The sequence below is a fragment of the Rhopalosiphum padi genome, chromosome 2 (assembly GCF_020882245.1).
Source record: "Rhopalosiphum padi isolate XX-2018 chromosome 2, ASM2088224v1, whole genome shotgun sequence".
In the NCBI taxonomy this organism is placed as follows: Eukaryota; Metazoa; Arthropoda; class Insecta; order Hemiptera; family Aphididae; genus Rhopalosiphum; species Rhopalosiphum padi.
In genome coordinates, this window is record NC_083598.1 from 56,671,240 (window position 1) to 56,687,504 (window position 16,265).

Here is a 16,265-nt window from a genome sequence, read left to right on the forward strand (position 1 = left end):
GATAAGTTCAACTTATAATAAACCTTGTAATTTGTATTAAATTTTAAAGATTTTTGGATAGCCAAATTTGTTTATCGGCATTTTAAGGAAAAAAAACTTAAAAAAGTCGAAAATTTCAATTGTCTATAAGTAGCTTGAAAAAGGTCAAAATATTTTGAAAATTTAATCCCAAATAGATAACCATAATATAAACATTTGGTGAAAATTTCAAGTATTTACAATGATTCGTTTTTGAGTTACAGCAAAATCAAAAAATCGATTTTGTCAAAAAGTGGTTATGCGTAATAATTCCCGTTTTTCCGTAATTTTTTCAGGGCTTTTCCTGGCGCTTTTGAAAACTATTGTAAATTTTGGCCCTCCAAAGTACCACCTAGATGAATTTTCCTTTTCAAAGAGGGGCTGAAGTCAAAAATCGAAGCATTATTACTACTCCAAAAAGTAATGACAGATACAAAAAAAAAAAAAAAAATTAAAAAAAAAACCACTACTCGTATTATATATATTTATATTGTAATTTGTTTCATTAATAATGAATTATTTTTAACTTAAGTTATACTACAAATGTTAGGTTAGGTTATTTATTGACATAAAAAAAAAAAAAATAAGAAGTAAAAACTTGTTCTTTAGGAAACAAATATAAAAAATCAAAAAATTAAATTTTGGAAAGATACCTATAGCTGCAATTATTTTATTAATTCATTATTGAGATAATTTATACCTACCTATCGACTATCAGTAAAGGTAGTAAAGAAACACCTATTAAATGAAAATCTTAAACTATACGTTGCTTAAAATAGGTATAGAAATATAATATTATTTAACATGATAAAAAAACGACAAAAAGTAATTATATAATACTTACTCATATATTATAAATAAGAAATAAATAGAGCTCATAATGATTTTAAACTAAAATGGAAATTAATTATAGACACCATCACCAACCCTTCTACAACGAATTTCCCTATTGAAACTATTAACTCAACTAAAAATATAAAAATTAACAAACTTCTGAAGAAATTTCTATTTTTTTTATAAATCAGAAAAAATTGTGTAGTCTTTAAATTAAATCAATCGCCTAGGGCGCCATTTTCAGGGGGGGGGAATTTAAATTGTTTTTTAAAATGTTACACATTTTTGTCAGTAATATTATTTTTTTGAAAATATTTATTATCTATAATATCTATAACTATTATTACTGAAATATTGATAAATTATATAGTTATATCGTTTAGCCATAGATTAAAGTAATATAAGTATATTTTAAGTATATTTACTTATACTATTTCTCAGCGGCGTATATTGAGGGGTTTTAGGGGTTTAAACTCCTCCCAAAATGTATGGTTGGTACGGGCATTGATTTTGATTGTATAATTAATTGGAATTTAAGGATGGAAATTTTTTTTAACCCCTTCTGAAATTAATTTCTTTATATGACACTGCGCCATTTCTCTATTCTTTATTTTTATTATTTATAGTAAATATGTATTTATTTTATGTGCTTATTATCTACTTATTACATATTATATTTTTTCATAACCGAATACATTTTTTTTTATGTATATTAATAAACGATAACAAATAATGTACATGTTGAGCATAATATATAAGGTTAGGTATTCTGTCCATGAACAAATTTTTTTTTTAGTATTATGGTATTATGGGTTTTTGTATGAAAAGGCGCCAGTTGGCATTTTGGCCTGGGGCGTCATTACGTCGGACTTGATCGATTATATATTTATATGATTATTATTATACATAATATTATATACATGTTTTATGTAAACAGTTAGTATATTGGACAAAGTGGTCTTTTTTAAAATATTATTTTTATAACCCTATAGATATTCATGTGAATGATTAAGTTTTAGTCTTACTAAAAGAAAATGCACAAAAATATAAACTGTATTTATTATGGCCAATTCATTCGCTGTGATTTAAATAGTATAGCCTAATAAGAAACAAAAATATTGTTATACAAAGATGACGGAGAGGTGTAAATTAGTAAATTACATATAGTAATTAGTAATTACATACATGGGCGCCAAAATGTACCTATGGAGGGGTTTGAGTTTAGACCTCTCCCATTGAATGACAGAATTTAAAATTCTTAAGGTGCAAACCACTGGTTGTAAAATACTTTTACATGTTACAAAAATCTGGATCCCACTTTGAAAAATTCTTGGATACGCCCCTGATGGGCTCCCATTGGAGGAGGGACACTTAATAAATATAAATATTTATATCATAATAAATTAAAATGTAATTGTAAACAAACTATACAAGATTTTAAAACATTATGAATTACTTAATGCATAGGTACAATAGGTTTATCATTGTTATACAAAATAATAAAATTTGGTAAATTAACAAAGAGTAGGTAAGGTACTAGGTATACTGGAGGAATTATTTAAATAATAAGTTGCGCAAAACTGCTATAAGAATAATAGGTACATAAATAATGCCAAAAACACCTTTAAAAAGGAAGTTGTACGAGTAATTCATGTATTAAAAATGTAAAACCAATTACTTTAACCATAACGTAATTTAAAAATGTTCTAACTTCAAACACGTATAAAGAATTATTGTAAATTTACATGCTCAATTGTTTTCGTTTAATTTTAGTTACAACACCGTATGAAGTATCCTATATTAAATGTTCAAGCAATGTTTTTATTGACAAGACAACAACAATCAAAAAATAAGTCGAAAATTTCACATATCAATAAATAGCTTAAAAAAAGTCAGTAAATTAAAAAAATTATATTATGCATAAAAAATGCTATTACTTACAAATTTTTGGTAAAAATGTTAAGCATTTACGGTTAGTTATTCGTTTTTGAATTACAACAAAATAAGAAAATCAAAAATTAGTTTTACACTGAAATTCTCGTTTTTTGCCGATTTTTGTATTTCCTAGTTAATAAAAAGTACGTTTTAAAAAAACCACACATAGCTATAAAATTATTCATTGCTTCATTGAATCTAAAATTTAAAAAAAATGTGAGTAAGTGGGAACTTACTGCTTTGTTGAATATTAGATATGTTGAGTGGATTGCTGTATATATTAAAATTGAATTAAATTATATATCGTTATTAGGGCCTGGATTTTTATCAAAAATTAAAAAAAAATTAAAAATGATAGGTATAAAGTAAAAAAAAAAAATACAATTTAAATATCAATATTTTAACTGTGCGCATGCCGCATAGCATACAAATTTATATTAATTATTAAATGAGTATCAATAAAATGATGTAACAGAATGTGCTTTTAAATTATTAAATTGAAAATTTCTATGATTGTCACGTAGCATCGCCTTATTATACTCCGAAAAACTTTCTTCTGCTAACACAATGGATGCGTATTTGAAACAAGAGATATCTTTCGGTGACAACTCTACAATAAGGTCTTTATCGTCGTTACTTATTTATCTGTTAATTCAAAGAAATTTGTTACCAGAAATTTTTTTTTATTTGTGAAAATCCGTGATTTTTTGATAATACTTTTGAATTGCTGATAGTTTAACTTAAGCAAATTCAATATCCCACCCTTCTCCATTCAATTTATTTTCAAAATTTTGAATCAGTTCTATAATACAATACGTATTTGTTTTATTCGGTCGTATTATATTTGTCAGAAATATTGGCATGTACGAATATATCAATCTTTGAGTAAAATTTAAAATATTTTATTTAGTAAAAGTATGCAGATTTTATGTAATTATCCAGAAATATGCAATTATTATGCATTTTAATGCAAATATGAAAAATAAAATAATAGTAGAATCTACTTACCTATTACGAAACGTCTAGATATTTAATCAGAATTTATTATTTTAAGTCAAATGTAGAAGAATGAATGCATTTGCATAAAAATCCGGGCCCTATAATCATTATTATCATTGTAGATTTGTAGCCTGTATAGGTACATAAAAAACGATCATGATCGGAGATGGTCATGGATTGTATACTTATATTACTAAGTATATTTGATATAATATTAATTTAATAATTGCTATTAGTTAGTACCTAGTTATTTTATTAGCTATTAGTATCACGGTAGGTACCTACCTTAAAACTAACCTAAATATTTTTAAACCATTGCGTAAAATAAAATTCATGGCATACCTACCTATAAAAGTTTTAAGACCCCATGATTCATGAATAATATTTTTAAATTATAATAAAATAATGAAAATTGTTATCCATCGATTAAAAATGAAATACATTTTGACCCACCCAATAGATTTTTATCAATATTTATAGAAAAAAATTATAAAAGAAACAAAATTTCTCACGCTTATAAGTTAATAAGTTATAAATGACCAAACTAAATATTTAGTAACCTATTAATGTCTTTAAAAAAGCAATGATATTGCATTATTGCAATAATGACATTAATATTATCATGCATGGGAATCATTCTGTATAGGACACTTGGCAAAACAAGATGGATTATAAATAATAAATTTAAGCTTTATATGATGACTTGATGCAAAAAATATATTAATCTTTTTAACTTTAACAATATTAAAATCTTAAATGTAAATACCTACAGTCTTTTAATTGTTTATTATATTATGTATATGTTTTGATATTTTCTGGGAGGAGGAGAATGTCCACTAGCGCTAAGTAAAAAATCTGTAGGTGGGTGGATAGGAATGTTCTAATGCCTAAAATAACAAATGATACCTAAATGGTCATAACTTCTCCCCTAGAAATGGTGCTACAAATCAATGTTGCCGAATTCTTGATTTTTTTATGAAACAAAATCTAAAATTTTTATTTATTTGACTTTTAACTTCTATATTTCACGCTTTCAGGCATCATTTATAATATATATATAACATCTTAATTAACTTTATTAACTTATTAATCCCTAGAACTGATCTATACCCATTCATTCATTTAAGAAGCAATTGTTTCATATAACATAATATGAGTTTGGCGCCACTGCTAGAGATTTACTACTTTAACACAAAGATACATTAATGTTATAAGTATGATGTTAATAGCTGGCAGCTGCATACCTATTGTTATAATCGATGTTGCTATAAACAACTTTTAATGTATCTTCACTTATCTATAAAAATGTTTATTTAGTTATTCTTACTCTAATGAAAATCATTTAGTTATTGATAGTGTTAGGTTTTGATAATTTATATCAAGATAAAATAAAACAACATTTTATAATGTAAACAATTATAAATCAATTTTAAATTTAGAATTCAATGATAAGTTCAAATAACCAGTAGGAGTTCTAATATTTTATAAATGTTTTAATTTATTTACTACACTATCAGTAATTTCATTTTTTTGTAGCATATTCATATATGTATCTAATTCATCTTCTTCATCACTTTCTTTAGGTTGCTCTAATTCCATGTCATCTTTTGTAACAGGTATTTCTTCAATAGGAATTTCTGAATCAAAGTATTTTTCTTCTTCGTCAATGGATTTAATGTGTAAGTTATCATATTCTGGATTATTATCCACATTACTACATAAAAAGAAAAATTAATACATCAAAATATATATATTATATACATTTAATATTCATACTTATAATCATAATCTTCTTGGCCATTGAGGAATTTTTGAATCATATGAGATTTAAATTCATTTAATAAAAGGAGCTTTTCTTTATCATTTAGTTCTTTGTTGTTACACTGTTCTAGATTGAGGAAATGATCTTCTTTCCATCGACGTTTGCCGATTTTAATTGTTTCATTTTTTGGTTTACTATATTCACCCCAAAATTCTGATGGTTTATGAACTTCCATAACCATTGATGATTTATTTGACATATTATCATCATCATCATCATCATCATCATCATCATCATCATCATCATCATCATCATCATCATCATTATCATCATCATCACTACATTTTTCATCTTCTTCATCTACTTCTAGAACTTCCTCTATTTGTTGTTTGCGTTTTAAATCATCTCTATTATCACGATCAATTTGCTCAAATAAAACTTCAGTTAACCTAAACAAATATGTTATATAAATCTGTACATAGTATATAGATGAACAATTAAAAAGGTGTTTTTGTTATAATTACGAATTTTGAGCTAAATATTGATTGTTGCAGTTGAATTTTTCTTCTTCTGATAGATATTGTCCAACCAGTTGTTCCCATAGCAAAGGTTCTCTATTTCGCATCTCATTATCACTAAAGTAATCGCCTTTAAGAAGTTCAAGCATTGCTTGATAACGTCGATTTTTACTAATAACCTAAATAACACAAATACATAATTATAGATTAATTAAATCAATAATAATAATTAAAGTTGTCTAATATGTTTTGCCATACTATACTTTTTTAGAATTTATTAAGCGGCTTAATCTGTGTAGATGAAAATGTATTTCATAATTGTCATTATTTCTAGATTTAAAGTATTCTAAGTGATCTTCTAATAAATAATCACCAAAGACATATAAGAATTTTGAGTGACTATCATTTAAAATGTCTTCGGCAATTTTTCGTCTTTCCTCAAGTGAAAATTCTGATTGGTCCATTTGTTGACTTATAAAATCACTATTCAAAGCATTTAATACAATATGATCAATTATTTGCTCTCGCAATGTTTTAGTGATTTTATTATTTGTTTGGACTTCTAATTGGAGGTCCTCTTCTTCAATCATCTAAGTAATTAAAAATAATTAATAAATCATTTAAATACAAATAATTTTAAACATAACTTACAAATAATTTTTAGTAATTAACTAACATTTTTCAGATATAAGAATGAGGAATATAACAGATTTAGAATATCTCAATTGGAAGAAAAAAAAATCTTCAGAATTAAAATGGTAAAAACACATCCACATTGTAGAAAAATATAATAGTAATATAAAAGGTATTATATATTGACACAAAAGTGACCTGTGTAATACTTAAACTACTTTATTAAATAGTATTTAATTTGATATTTTTGAATAACTACAATATAAGTATTGTATTAACTTACTACAGTGTCCATCATTGATGTATTGTTTTAGTTAATAGGTTTAAATATAATTTATATTAATTATAATATTTATAAGATTTATAAGATACCTTTCAAATCATAATTAGTTAGCGTTAGTAAAATTATAGGAGAATATTATTAGAAATTAATTATTATTTGTAATACGTTAATAACAATTTTAGCTTTTTGAAATTTGAATGAATATAAGATACAAATTACAATTTTCAATTGAGTATTGAATATTTGACACAATAATTACTATCATTATGATAATAGCAATAACAAAATAAAGTTATTATCATTTTATCACTATTCACAATTTAAAATTATTGGCGGAATTGATAATTATTATCAGGTTTATACATATATAGTTCATAGCTAGACCTTTGACTTAAAAACTAAAAAGCTATAAATTCAATGATATTATATATTTATGCTTAACTATAAAAAGAAAAAAACTAGTTTTTAGGTCTAAATACATTTTAAAACTTAAAAATAATAATTTTTTTATAAATCTATTTTGTGAATTTCAATATAATTTTTAATGTTCACGTTTCAAAAATATTGTTTTAATTTTTCGGGTACACTTTTTTATAAAGTTGTTTTAGGAAAAAAATAACAATAAATAAACAAATACTGTAATGTAATGGTTTACAAAATCATTTTTTGATACGTGTTATAATTGGAAAACATTATTTATGGAGACTTTTACTAAAATTATGAATTTTACTAATACGCAATGAAATTTACAAATTGCAATGAATTGCAATGGAGATCAGCTAGTTTTAAAATATTATCTATTCATACCATGAACTAATTTACACCGTTCTACGATAAGGTGTTATTGACTCAAAAGTTAATAACAATAATATAATACGATATTATAAATAATTATATAATATATATCTATTTTATTATTATTGTTATGATTAAATAATAATATAATTAAATTAAATCAACATACCTATTGTATCTACAATAATAATATATATCTTGAAACTAGTTATGTAAGAGTTAAGAGAGTGCAAGAGTTATAGTATGTGTGATATACTGATATGTGTAATGGAGAGAATGAAAACAATTTACAATACGATACAATCAGTGTTAAAACGGCGGCGATTTTCTACGTCATAGTCGTTGGTTCTTATATCATAATATTATTATGGTATTGTACCGTAGTTGCCATGGCACCAGGTTTGAGTTGTATTTTGATAACGCGTTTACATTGTGTTTTGTATACTATAAAGTTTTATGTGCTTGTGTTTATTTTAATAAGGTCCGGACAAATTGTTACGAACAAAGGAAATCAGGTTTTTTAATTGCACAATACCTTAGACCTCTGCTTGGTGCCTCTGCGTTTCATCGTTACACGGATTCGTCGTTAATCGTTCCATAAGGTCGGGATAATTTGAAATTTTAAAATTTTTTATCTTACTACTTATCTTAGTTTCTTCTTAGAACATATTAAACCTTACAATATCGGTGAGCTCATGAAAATTATTATTTATCTGAACGCCAGAACGTAGTTTAGTGAAACACATATACAATCCATCTTTACCATTAATAAACAATGCTCAATAAAAGAGGTATTAGATGAATACAGGATCATCATAAAACAAAAATTGGGTTAGGAGAGAGCACTAAATATTATTTATATGCAATTAGTAGATTTACTTATTGTTATTGAGATTCCCAAATATTAAAAATATTATTATTCAGTTTTAAAATGTCTTGCTATCAAAGGTGGATATTATAGAGATCTTATAGTGATAAAATAATGTTTTTCTAACTTAATTATTTATTTCCATAATATGTTTTATACATTAAACTAAATTGACACTATTCTATATATTTTTTTCATAATATTCAATATTATTTAATAAATAATGATTTGTGTTAAAAATCATAATTCATAAATAATATTAAGAACATGTTATGCTAAAAAAAAAAAACAACTGAAAATCTGAATAATTGAATATGATGTATAAATGAAACATTTTTATTTTTAACAAATTTTTTATACTTATGTAATTTATTAATTAAAATTTTTGTCATAATTTGTATTTTGGATAGGTATTGTATTGTTTTTTTTTTTGTAACTTGTTGTCATCAGCATCCTTATGAGAGGTTAACCAACTTTCAACATAGGTAGTCTTTAAGAAAAGGATAATGTTAATGTGTCGTGTCCTTTGGGATTTCGAGTACCATGATTTTTGTGATGAGTACATACATAAATAAAAAATCCACTACACGACTGTTAGTGAATATTTTAGATGTAAAAATAATTTAATTTTAACGTAATTTAATTTGATTAGGTAGATTTTTACATTTTATTGAATATTAAATGAAAACATGCAAATTAAACAATACACAATCTATTAATAAAATAATAAATTACTAAATAATATTTATAATAAATTATGTGGAGATACATTTATTTTGTATACTTGTGTGTACCTAGTATTAACTATTACTGATTCTCAATTATTTTATTTTTCATAATTTTACAATATTAATCTAATTTCTTCATGAAGTTATTATAAAAAATAATAAATTGAGACTTAAATCATTTTCCAGAATCTTTGAATTAATAATTTTGGTTTTTGGTAGGATTTGACATTTTTAAATTAATTTTTTTTTTACAATTATTGAGTTATTTTTTAATACTAATATATTTATGATTATTTTTATAGGTAGCATTGTTGTACATGTGTATATTATAAACATGGTATTAATTCATGTTAAGCATGGTGACGATAGTCAATTTTTGTATGAAGCATCATTAGAAACTCCTGTTGATGAATGCACATTGAATATTACTTCAATCTATAACGGCCGTTTAAAAATTTCTAGAATCTGTAATGGTAATTATTAACTTGAAATAAAGAACATTCTTGCTGCTTATTCATTGTTGTTATCAATACTGTTGATTCATACATATACTGCAGTAGTCGTAGTAAAAGATTATTGTTTTCACTGTGGCCACCTGTAGTGTTTGGGAACTTTTAGTAATAATTTTTTTTTTCATTAGAAATGGAAGAACTTAAAAAACATGGTACATTGTTGCCACCCGAGATAATGGGATTGACTGATGAACAAGTTGTTGAACTTAAATTGATCGATGCATGGGGTGAAAAATGTATACCTAGTGGTGGTTACACATTTCACAAAGACCCAGTTGGTCGCCGAAATGGAAAACGCCCTAATGAACAAATGCAAAATGTGTTGACTAAAACAATTGAAGAGGCCAAGGCTTGTGTGTCCAAAGTAAATATTATTATCATAATAAACATGTAATTACCTATTTTTCTAAACTATATATGTTTTATAGAAATTGGTTCAGTCTCAGATTTCATTAACTCAAAAGAAAGTTCAAGAAGCTCTTGACATACTCAGAGGTGCAATTATGATTGTTTATCCAATGAATTTACCACCACACGATAACATAAGACTTGAGATTGAAAACAATGAAGATCTTTCAGGAACTCACGCATCATTAGAGGTTAAAATATATTTATTGATTATCTCTGGTGGTATTACTTTAATTTTAGTTTAATATTTGATTAAATATTTTTAACTATATTACTTATATCAATACAATTAATATTATGTATTTTTTATTGTTGAATGTGTTTGTATCAAATTCTGGACATGTAATATGATTTTTCTTATTTTCATTTTAGAATATGAGTAGGCTGCTCTATATTAAATGTTGGATCTCTATTCTACTTTTTACCCAGTCTTTTATATTTATATTTCTATTAATCATACTATTAGTATATCTATATATTTAATTTAATAAAACTAAAATACTAAATAATAATTAAAAATATAACTTTTAAATGTTCCTATAAATAAGCCATCAAAGTGAATGTATTTGAAGCTTGGAAAATAAATAATAAACAGTCTTGAGAGTCATTATTATAACACTCATTATTTCAAAAAATGTTGATTTTTTTTCAAAATGTTTAGTTTCGTGCTTTTCTAATAATATATAACATTTTTATTTTTATCACCCTTATATTTAATAGTAAAATCATTATCAATTTTTGATTTTTAAATGACAACCTATATAATAATAATGTCAAAATAGTAAGACTAATTTTTTTTATGAATTTTAACATTAAAATTATTATTTTTAATTTAATTGTTAGTGAGTTATAGCTACTCAAAGTTTGTTGGTTTGAGGTTTTTAGATGTTCGTTCTCCAGATTATTACGGCTACAGAGTTCACCATTGCATCGATAGTCGATAACAAGTTTATTACATATGATTATTTTACGAAACAAGAAGTATTATAAAAACTGAAAACTATCCAACTTTGAAAAGCTATATCTTTTAAAAAATTAACAAAAATAATAATTAACTTTTTAGCGAGATATAGAATGATGTTATTAATTCAAACAAAAATAATTATTTGAACATAAAATTCATAAAAAAAATATAGCCATATTAATTTATACATTTTTAATATAGGTTACATCTCTAATAAATATATTCAAATATTGAATATATTCTAAAATAACTTCAAAATAGTTGATATCAAATTTATTTATAAATTAAAATTTCTTTTTTGTTCTATGAACTTGTGTTTAAATATATTATGTATACTGGGTAATTTTTTTATCAAAAAAAACTCATTATTTTAATATCTACTAATGTTTTTGAAAATATATTTTTATATAATTTCCAGTTGAAATAAAACTTATAAAACAACATTGTATTATACTTTTTATTATTATAATTTTTTTTAGGTATTTACTTTTTTGAATTTCAATATAAATTTTAAATTTAATATTCTGAAGTAGAGTATTTTGATACATAAAGATTGCAATTTGGATGAGTAGTTTATAAGTATTTAAAGTTTTGGTAAGTGTAGTAGTAGACCAACATTTAGGGGGTATCCACTACCACTCCACACTGCTCGTTAAATTAATTTAATTATTATTTCAATAAGTAACAGTTATATTGAATTTTCTATTTAGGTGATCGCACCCAATATAGCACAACTTTGGTTTTCTGGTCGTGAATTAGTGCGAGAACCAAATAAAAAAATGAAGGACTATTTGGGACGCAATGAAAAAACAAAAGTTGTATTGAAGCTTACCAAGACTGGTTCCGGACCTCCAGCACGTGAACCACCATTAAGTGAACAAGATCGTAAATTGTTAATGGCTGAAGCTTTTAAAAAACAAGAAGAATTAAAGGTAAGTTAGTTTTATTAGTTTCTGCACACATTAAAATTGTAAATAGTTTTTTTTTTGTAATGGTAAAAAAAATTAGAAGATTTTATTTATGTAAAATAGAGCAGATTAAGCAGAGTATATAATATACTTATATGTTATAGGTATATTTTTGAATATTATTTATTTAAAAGTTTTTTATTTATAGTATATGCTTCAAATTGAAGTGCTTATTATATAAAATGATTTTTTATAGAGTTGTTGATCAAGTGTCTATTTGTACTAAGTGGTAGTAGTTATTTTTATGTGACTATTTTAACATTTTAATGATATATAAATGTTACTCTATTATTTAAATTTTAAACTACAAGTATTCCAGACTCTAGTTCGACTTATTAATTATTACATACCATTATATTATATTATGATAAAATGTATTATATTTTTATGTACATATAACTCTTAATAATTTATTTCTGTAAAATTCTTATTTAAAAGATAAACCAATTTTATTGAAGAAATACATTATCAAGTACTTATGTTAAGGTAGTTAAGTTTATTTAAATTTAATTTTGATCAGTCTTATTTTATAATTGGTTGGTTCTAGTGTTTTAGTGTTTATAGTATAAAGTTAGAAAAATATATATCGTTAATAATTTATTAAATAATATTAGGTTAATAAAATACAATAAGGTTTTTATAATACAAAAATCAGATATTATATATATATAAATCAAAGCCATTAATTTCTGAAAACATAAATATTAAATATATTATATATAAATGATAATTTATAATTTGTTTGATAATTGATATTATTATAAAATATGTACCTAATGACTGTTTGAATATGAAAAAATTGAAAAGCAGAAATGAGAAGTTAAATTTATTAAAAAGTAATAATATCTGTTTTTGTGTAAAAAAACATTAATATATAATTGGTGGTAATATTATAATTAAAAGCATTACCATGCTATATATTATAACACAACATTATTATAGTAATATGAGAAAATACTTTATTTTTCTAATTCCCACTCCAATTAGATCACTGATTGATGTGATAAATTATTTGGATACTAAATCTTCAAAGTTTCAAGTTATTTATTATTTTTGTGATAAGTTAACTTTACTTTAACTAAATAGTCCTTTAAAAGTTTTCCTAAACCTAAACTATGTGCGACTAATGTAACTTTTTTGAGTTTAATGATATATCATTGTATACGAAAAACGATCATGAGTGAAGACAGACCTGATATTATAGACTGATGTCTATATCACTAAATATATTTCACAACAATACTTTTTTGATAAAGTTATTAAGCATTTATCTTACTTTTAGTATTAGTGTAATGTATTTAATTTTTTTCGAAAACATTGCATTTATTATATTATTAATATTTAATTATTTTAAATTAAAATAATATGTATTTATACCATATTGCGAGTATAATATTATTGTTATTAACATCTTACTAACAATACCAGAAAACTGCATGATTAGGTTCATAGTATCTACCTATAAATAAATAATATTTATTATTATAGTACATATAGTAAAATTCATAATATACAAAAAAATTTTATATCGCCCTGAATAATGTTTTTTTATTATAAATAAATATAATTTCGTTTAGATTTGAACTTGTTCAAATGTTTGTAAAAATAATAATTGCGTTTGCGTACTTTTAAAATCTTAGTTTCAGTATGAAACACTTATGAGGAATATTGTATTACATTTTCAAACCTTTGTTTTAAAAAGTAAAGATTTTATAAATTTTTTACTAAAATATCCTTGTAGTTTGTAATTTTCATGATTTTGACAAATTGTTGTACAATATAAATAATTATAAATAAAATTGACAATTGTCTATAAATAGACTCCAAAAGAGACAAAATATTTTGAAAATTACCTATACCGTTTATAAAATTTAATAAAAATACTTAGTGAACATTTCAAACTTTTACGATTATTTATTTTTGCATATTTTAACAAAATAAATAAATTAATATTATCAAAAACTGGATAAGCATAAAAAAACCACTTTTTTCCTTATTTTTTTTTTTGTTTTATTTGATTAAAAAGAAATTTCACAAATTTTTACTTTTGATTTCCCTTTCAAGCATTTTAGTTTCCCCAAAAGGCGATAGTAGATAAAAAAATATGAGGTGTAGCTATTATTCTTTTTATCTTTTTGCGCATTATTGTTAGTTTGATAGTCCCGTTACTTAATAGCCATATAATATCGTACCTACATATTATTGTAAAACCAATACATTTCACTTAGCTCAGAATTTAAATTTAAGTTAATTTATTAATTATACTTATACTTGAAACAGGAATATCTAGTATTTTTATTACAAAATTGACTGTTGATATTTTGAATTACGTTATTCACCATTATGAAAAATACGTAGATTTGTGGTACATTTAAAATATCTTGACTAGGTATTTCTATTATTTATCATAAATAAAGTGTAGTTGTATTACTATATAATACTATTGTGGATATGATGTGAATAGAGGTGAGACGGAGCTCGTATAGTCGTACATATATGATTCTAGGTCAAAATATCATTCAATATATCTATATCTTTTTTTGCTCTCAAGATACTATTAATACAAAATATTTTAAGTTTTTCTTTTATTTTTAAATATTTTGTTTTTTTTTTTTAATGGTAGTTCCCTATCAAATGTTGGTTATTCTTAATTTGTTGATTGCGATATTCACAGTTATTTTTTTTTATTAGTATCAAAAAGCTTGGATGATTATGGGTTATCTAAAAATGATGTATGAATTGTGAAAGAATAAAAGACTAAAAAAAGTATTTACGAGTATAATAATTTATAATTGACACATGATAATTATTAAAAAATTAAATATTTTTAACCGTATTAAACGAATAATGCAATTAATATTAATATTTTTTTTTTTTTTAGGGTATTTGAAATTTGTTTTTAATTTGAAAACCCAATACAATAACAATACAATAATCATTTTAATTATCGACCTATTTTCACGAAAACGACACAAATTATAAAAATCTAATTTTATCTTAATGACTTACAATGTAGGTATACAATATTATTATTACACAATTACACAAGACATTTATAAAATATCAATTTAAATTATAAATTATATGGTTTCTGCTTAATTTGGTTAGTGTTTAAAGTTAGTAGATATTTCGCATGAAATAATATCATTTCATACTTGGGACGCGTTATTATTTGATATGCATTAGTTATAAATTTGTATTTAATAATATATTTTATATTTTTTTATCATAGGTAGTTTATATATATATTTTTAAATTTATTTTATGGAATATTTTTCTAGATATCTTTTTATGATATTTTGATAAAATATAAGAATATAATAAATTGTCTTACCATTACAGAATATATAAGTATTGTACCTATGTATTTATTTATATTCACAAAGAAAAAGTTTTGGTAAAGAAAATAACTTTTAGATTACGAAAACGAAGTTATTAACATGCAATATTATAAAATATGCATATGAACTAATGTAAAATATATGAAAATATGAGGAATTATAATTTACAAGTATAATAATGAAACTGATGTAACTAGAATTTAGAAAAATAATAAAGTGAAATGATAAATAGGGGATAATGATTAATGAATAATAATAAACTATATATATTAATCGTATAGTTTTATAATAATAAATATCAAAATAGTACAATACACGCCTTTTGTATAATATTATTATTTGGTATATGGTTTATCTTATAAAATAATGTCTCTACATAAGCTGACAAAATATTCCAAATAACCAGACTGCCATGACGTAAAAGAAATTAATTTCTGTTGCAAACTGTCATTTGTGAGGAGTAGGGTGTATACGGTAAAAACCAAAATGTCGCGTGACGTTAAGCGCTATAATTTATTACTGTTGGCAGTTGGGGTTAATATTATTATCCCAAGTTACAGTGCTAAAAGTTCACCACTTTTGTTATTTCATGTAGCTTGTAGCTATAAATTCAAGTCTGCTCTGTTATTTTTTTTATTGAGTGACGTGGAATTATACTTAATGTATCAGTAACGTCTCTAGATCAATTTTCATGGTAAG

The 16,265-nt window shown here is 23.5% G+C and overlaps 2 protein-coding genes across 7 annotated transcripts in view; one reads left to right on the forward strand and one right to left on the reverse strand.

Annotated features, from left to right (window-relative positions):
• Nucleotides 1–5,245: 5,245 nt before the first annotated feature.
• Nucleotides 5,246–8,087, reverse strand: LOC132920312 (coiled-coil domain-containing protein 97-like). Of its 3 annotated transcripts, none has more exons than XM_060982593.1 (5): nt 7,947–8,087; nt 6,330–6,656; nt 6,073–6,245; nt 5,563–5,997; nt 5,246–5,500 (listed from the first exon to the last, which is right to left on the reverse strand). In XM_060982593.1, exons 2-5 carry the CDS (start codon nt 6,654–6,656, stop codon nt 5,269–5,271), a joined length of 1,167 nt encoding a protein of 388 aa, XP_060838576.1. In that variant the 5' UTR covers nt 7,947–8,087; the 3' UTR covers nt 5,246–5,268. The 3 variants fall into 3 exon arrangements, with proteins under 3 accessions (XP_060838576.1, XP_060838575.1, XP_060838577.1); XM_060982592.1 differs by lacking the exon at nt 7,947–8,087 and adding an exon at nt 6,983–7,224; XM_060982594.1 differs by lacking the exon at nt 7,947–8,087 and adding an exon at nt 7,072–7,222.
• The window catches only part of LOC132920311 (cilia- and flagella-associated protein 298-like), a 55,745-nt gene continuing 47,529 nt past the window's right edge, over nt 8,050–16,265 (forward strand). The window contains exons 1-6 of one of the 4 annotated variants that reach the window (XM_060982589.1): nt 8,050–8,176; nt 8,259–8,379; nt 9,676–9,846; nt 10,014–10,249; nt 10,314–10,484; nt 11,968–12,189. In XM_060982589.1, the coding sequence (XP_060838572.1) occupies nt 9,708–9,846; nt 10,014–10,249; nt 10,314–10,484; nt 11,968–12,189 (768 nt within the window). In that variant the 5' untranslated portion in view covers nt 8,050–8,176; nt 8,259–8,379; nt 9,676–9,707. The other 3 variants (XM_060982591.1, XM_060982590.1, XM_060982587.1) reach the window with 3 other exon arrangements.

What these genes read in the sequence shown, in the direction of transcription:
- LOC132920312 (XM_060982592.1), bottom strand. An exon ending in CAATATTTAGCTCAAAATTC is followed by an intron (nt 5,998 to 6,072) that starts GTAATTATAACA and finishes ATATTTGTTTAG; the next exon opens with GTTAACTGAAGTTTTATTTG. An exon ending in CAAGAAGATTATGATTATAA is followed by an intron (nt 5,501 to 5,562) that starts GTATGAATATTA and finishes CTTTTTATGTAG; the next exon opens with TAATGTGGATAATAATCCAG.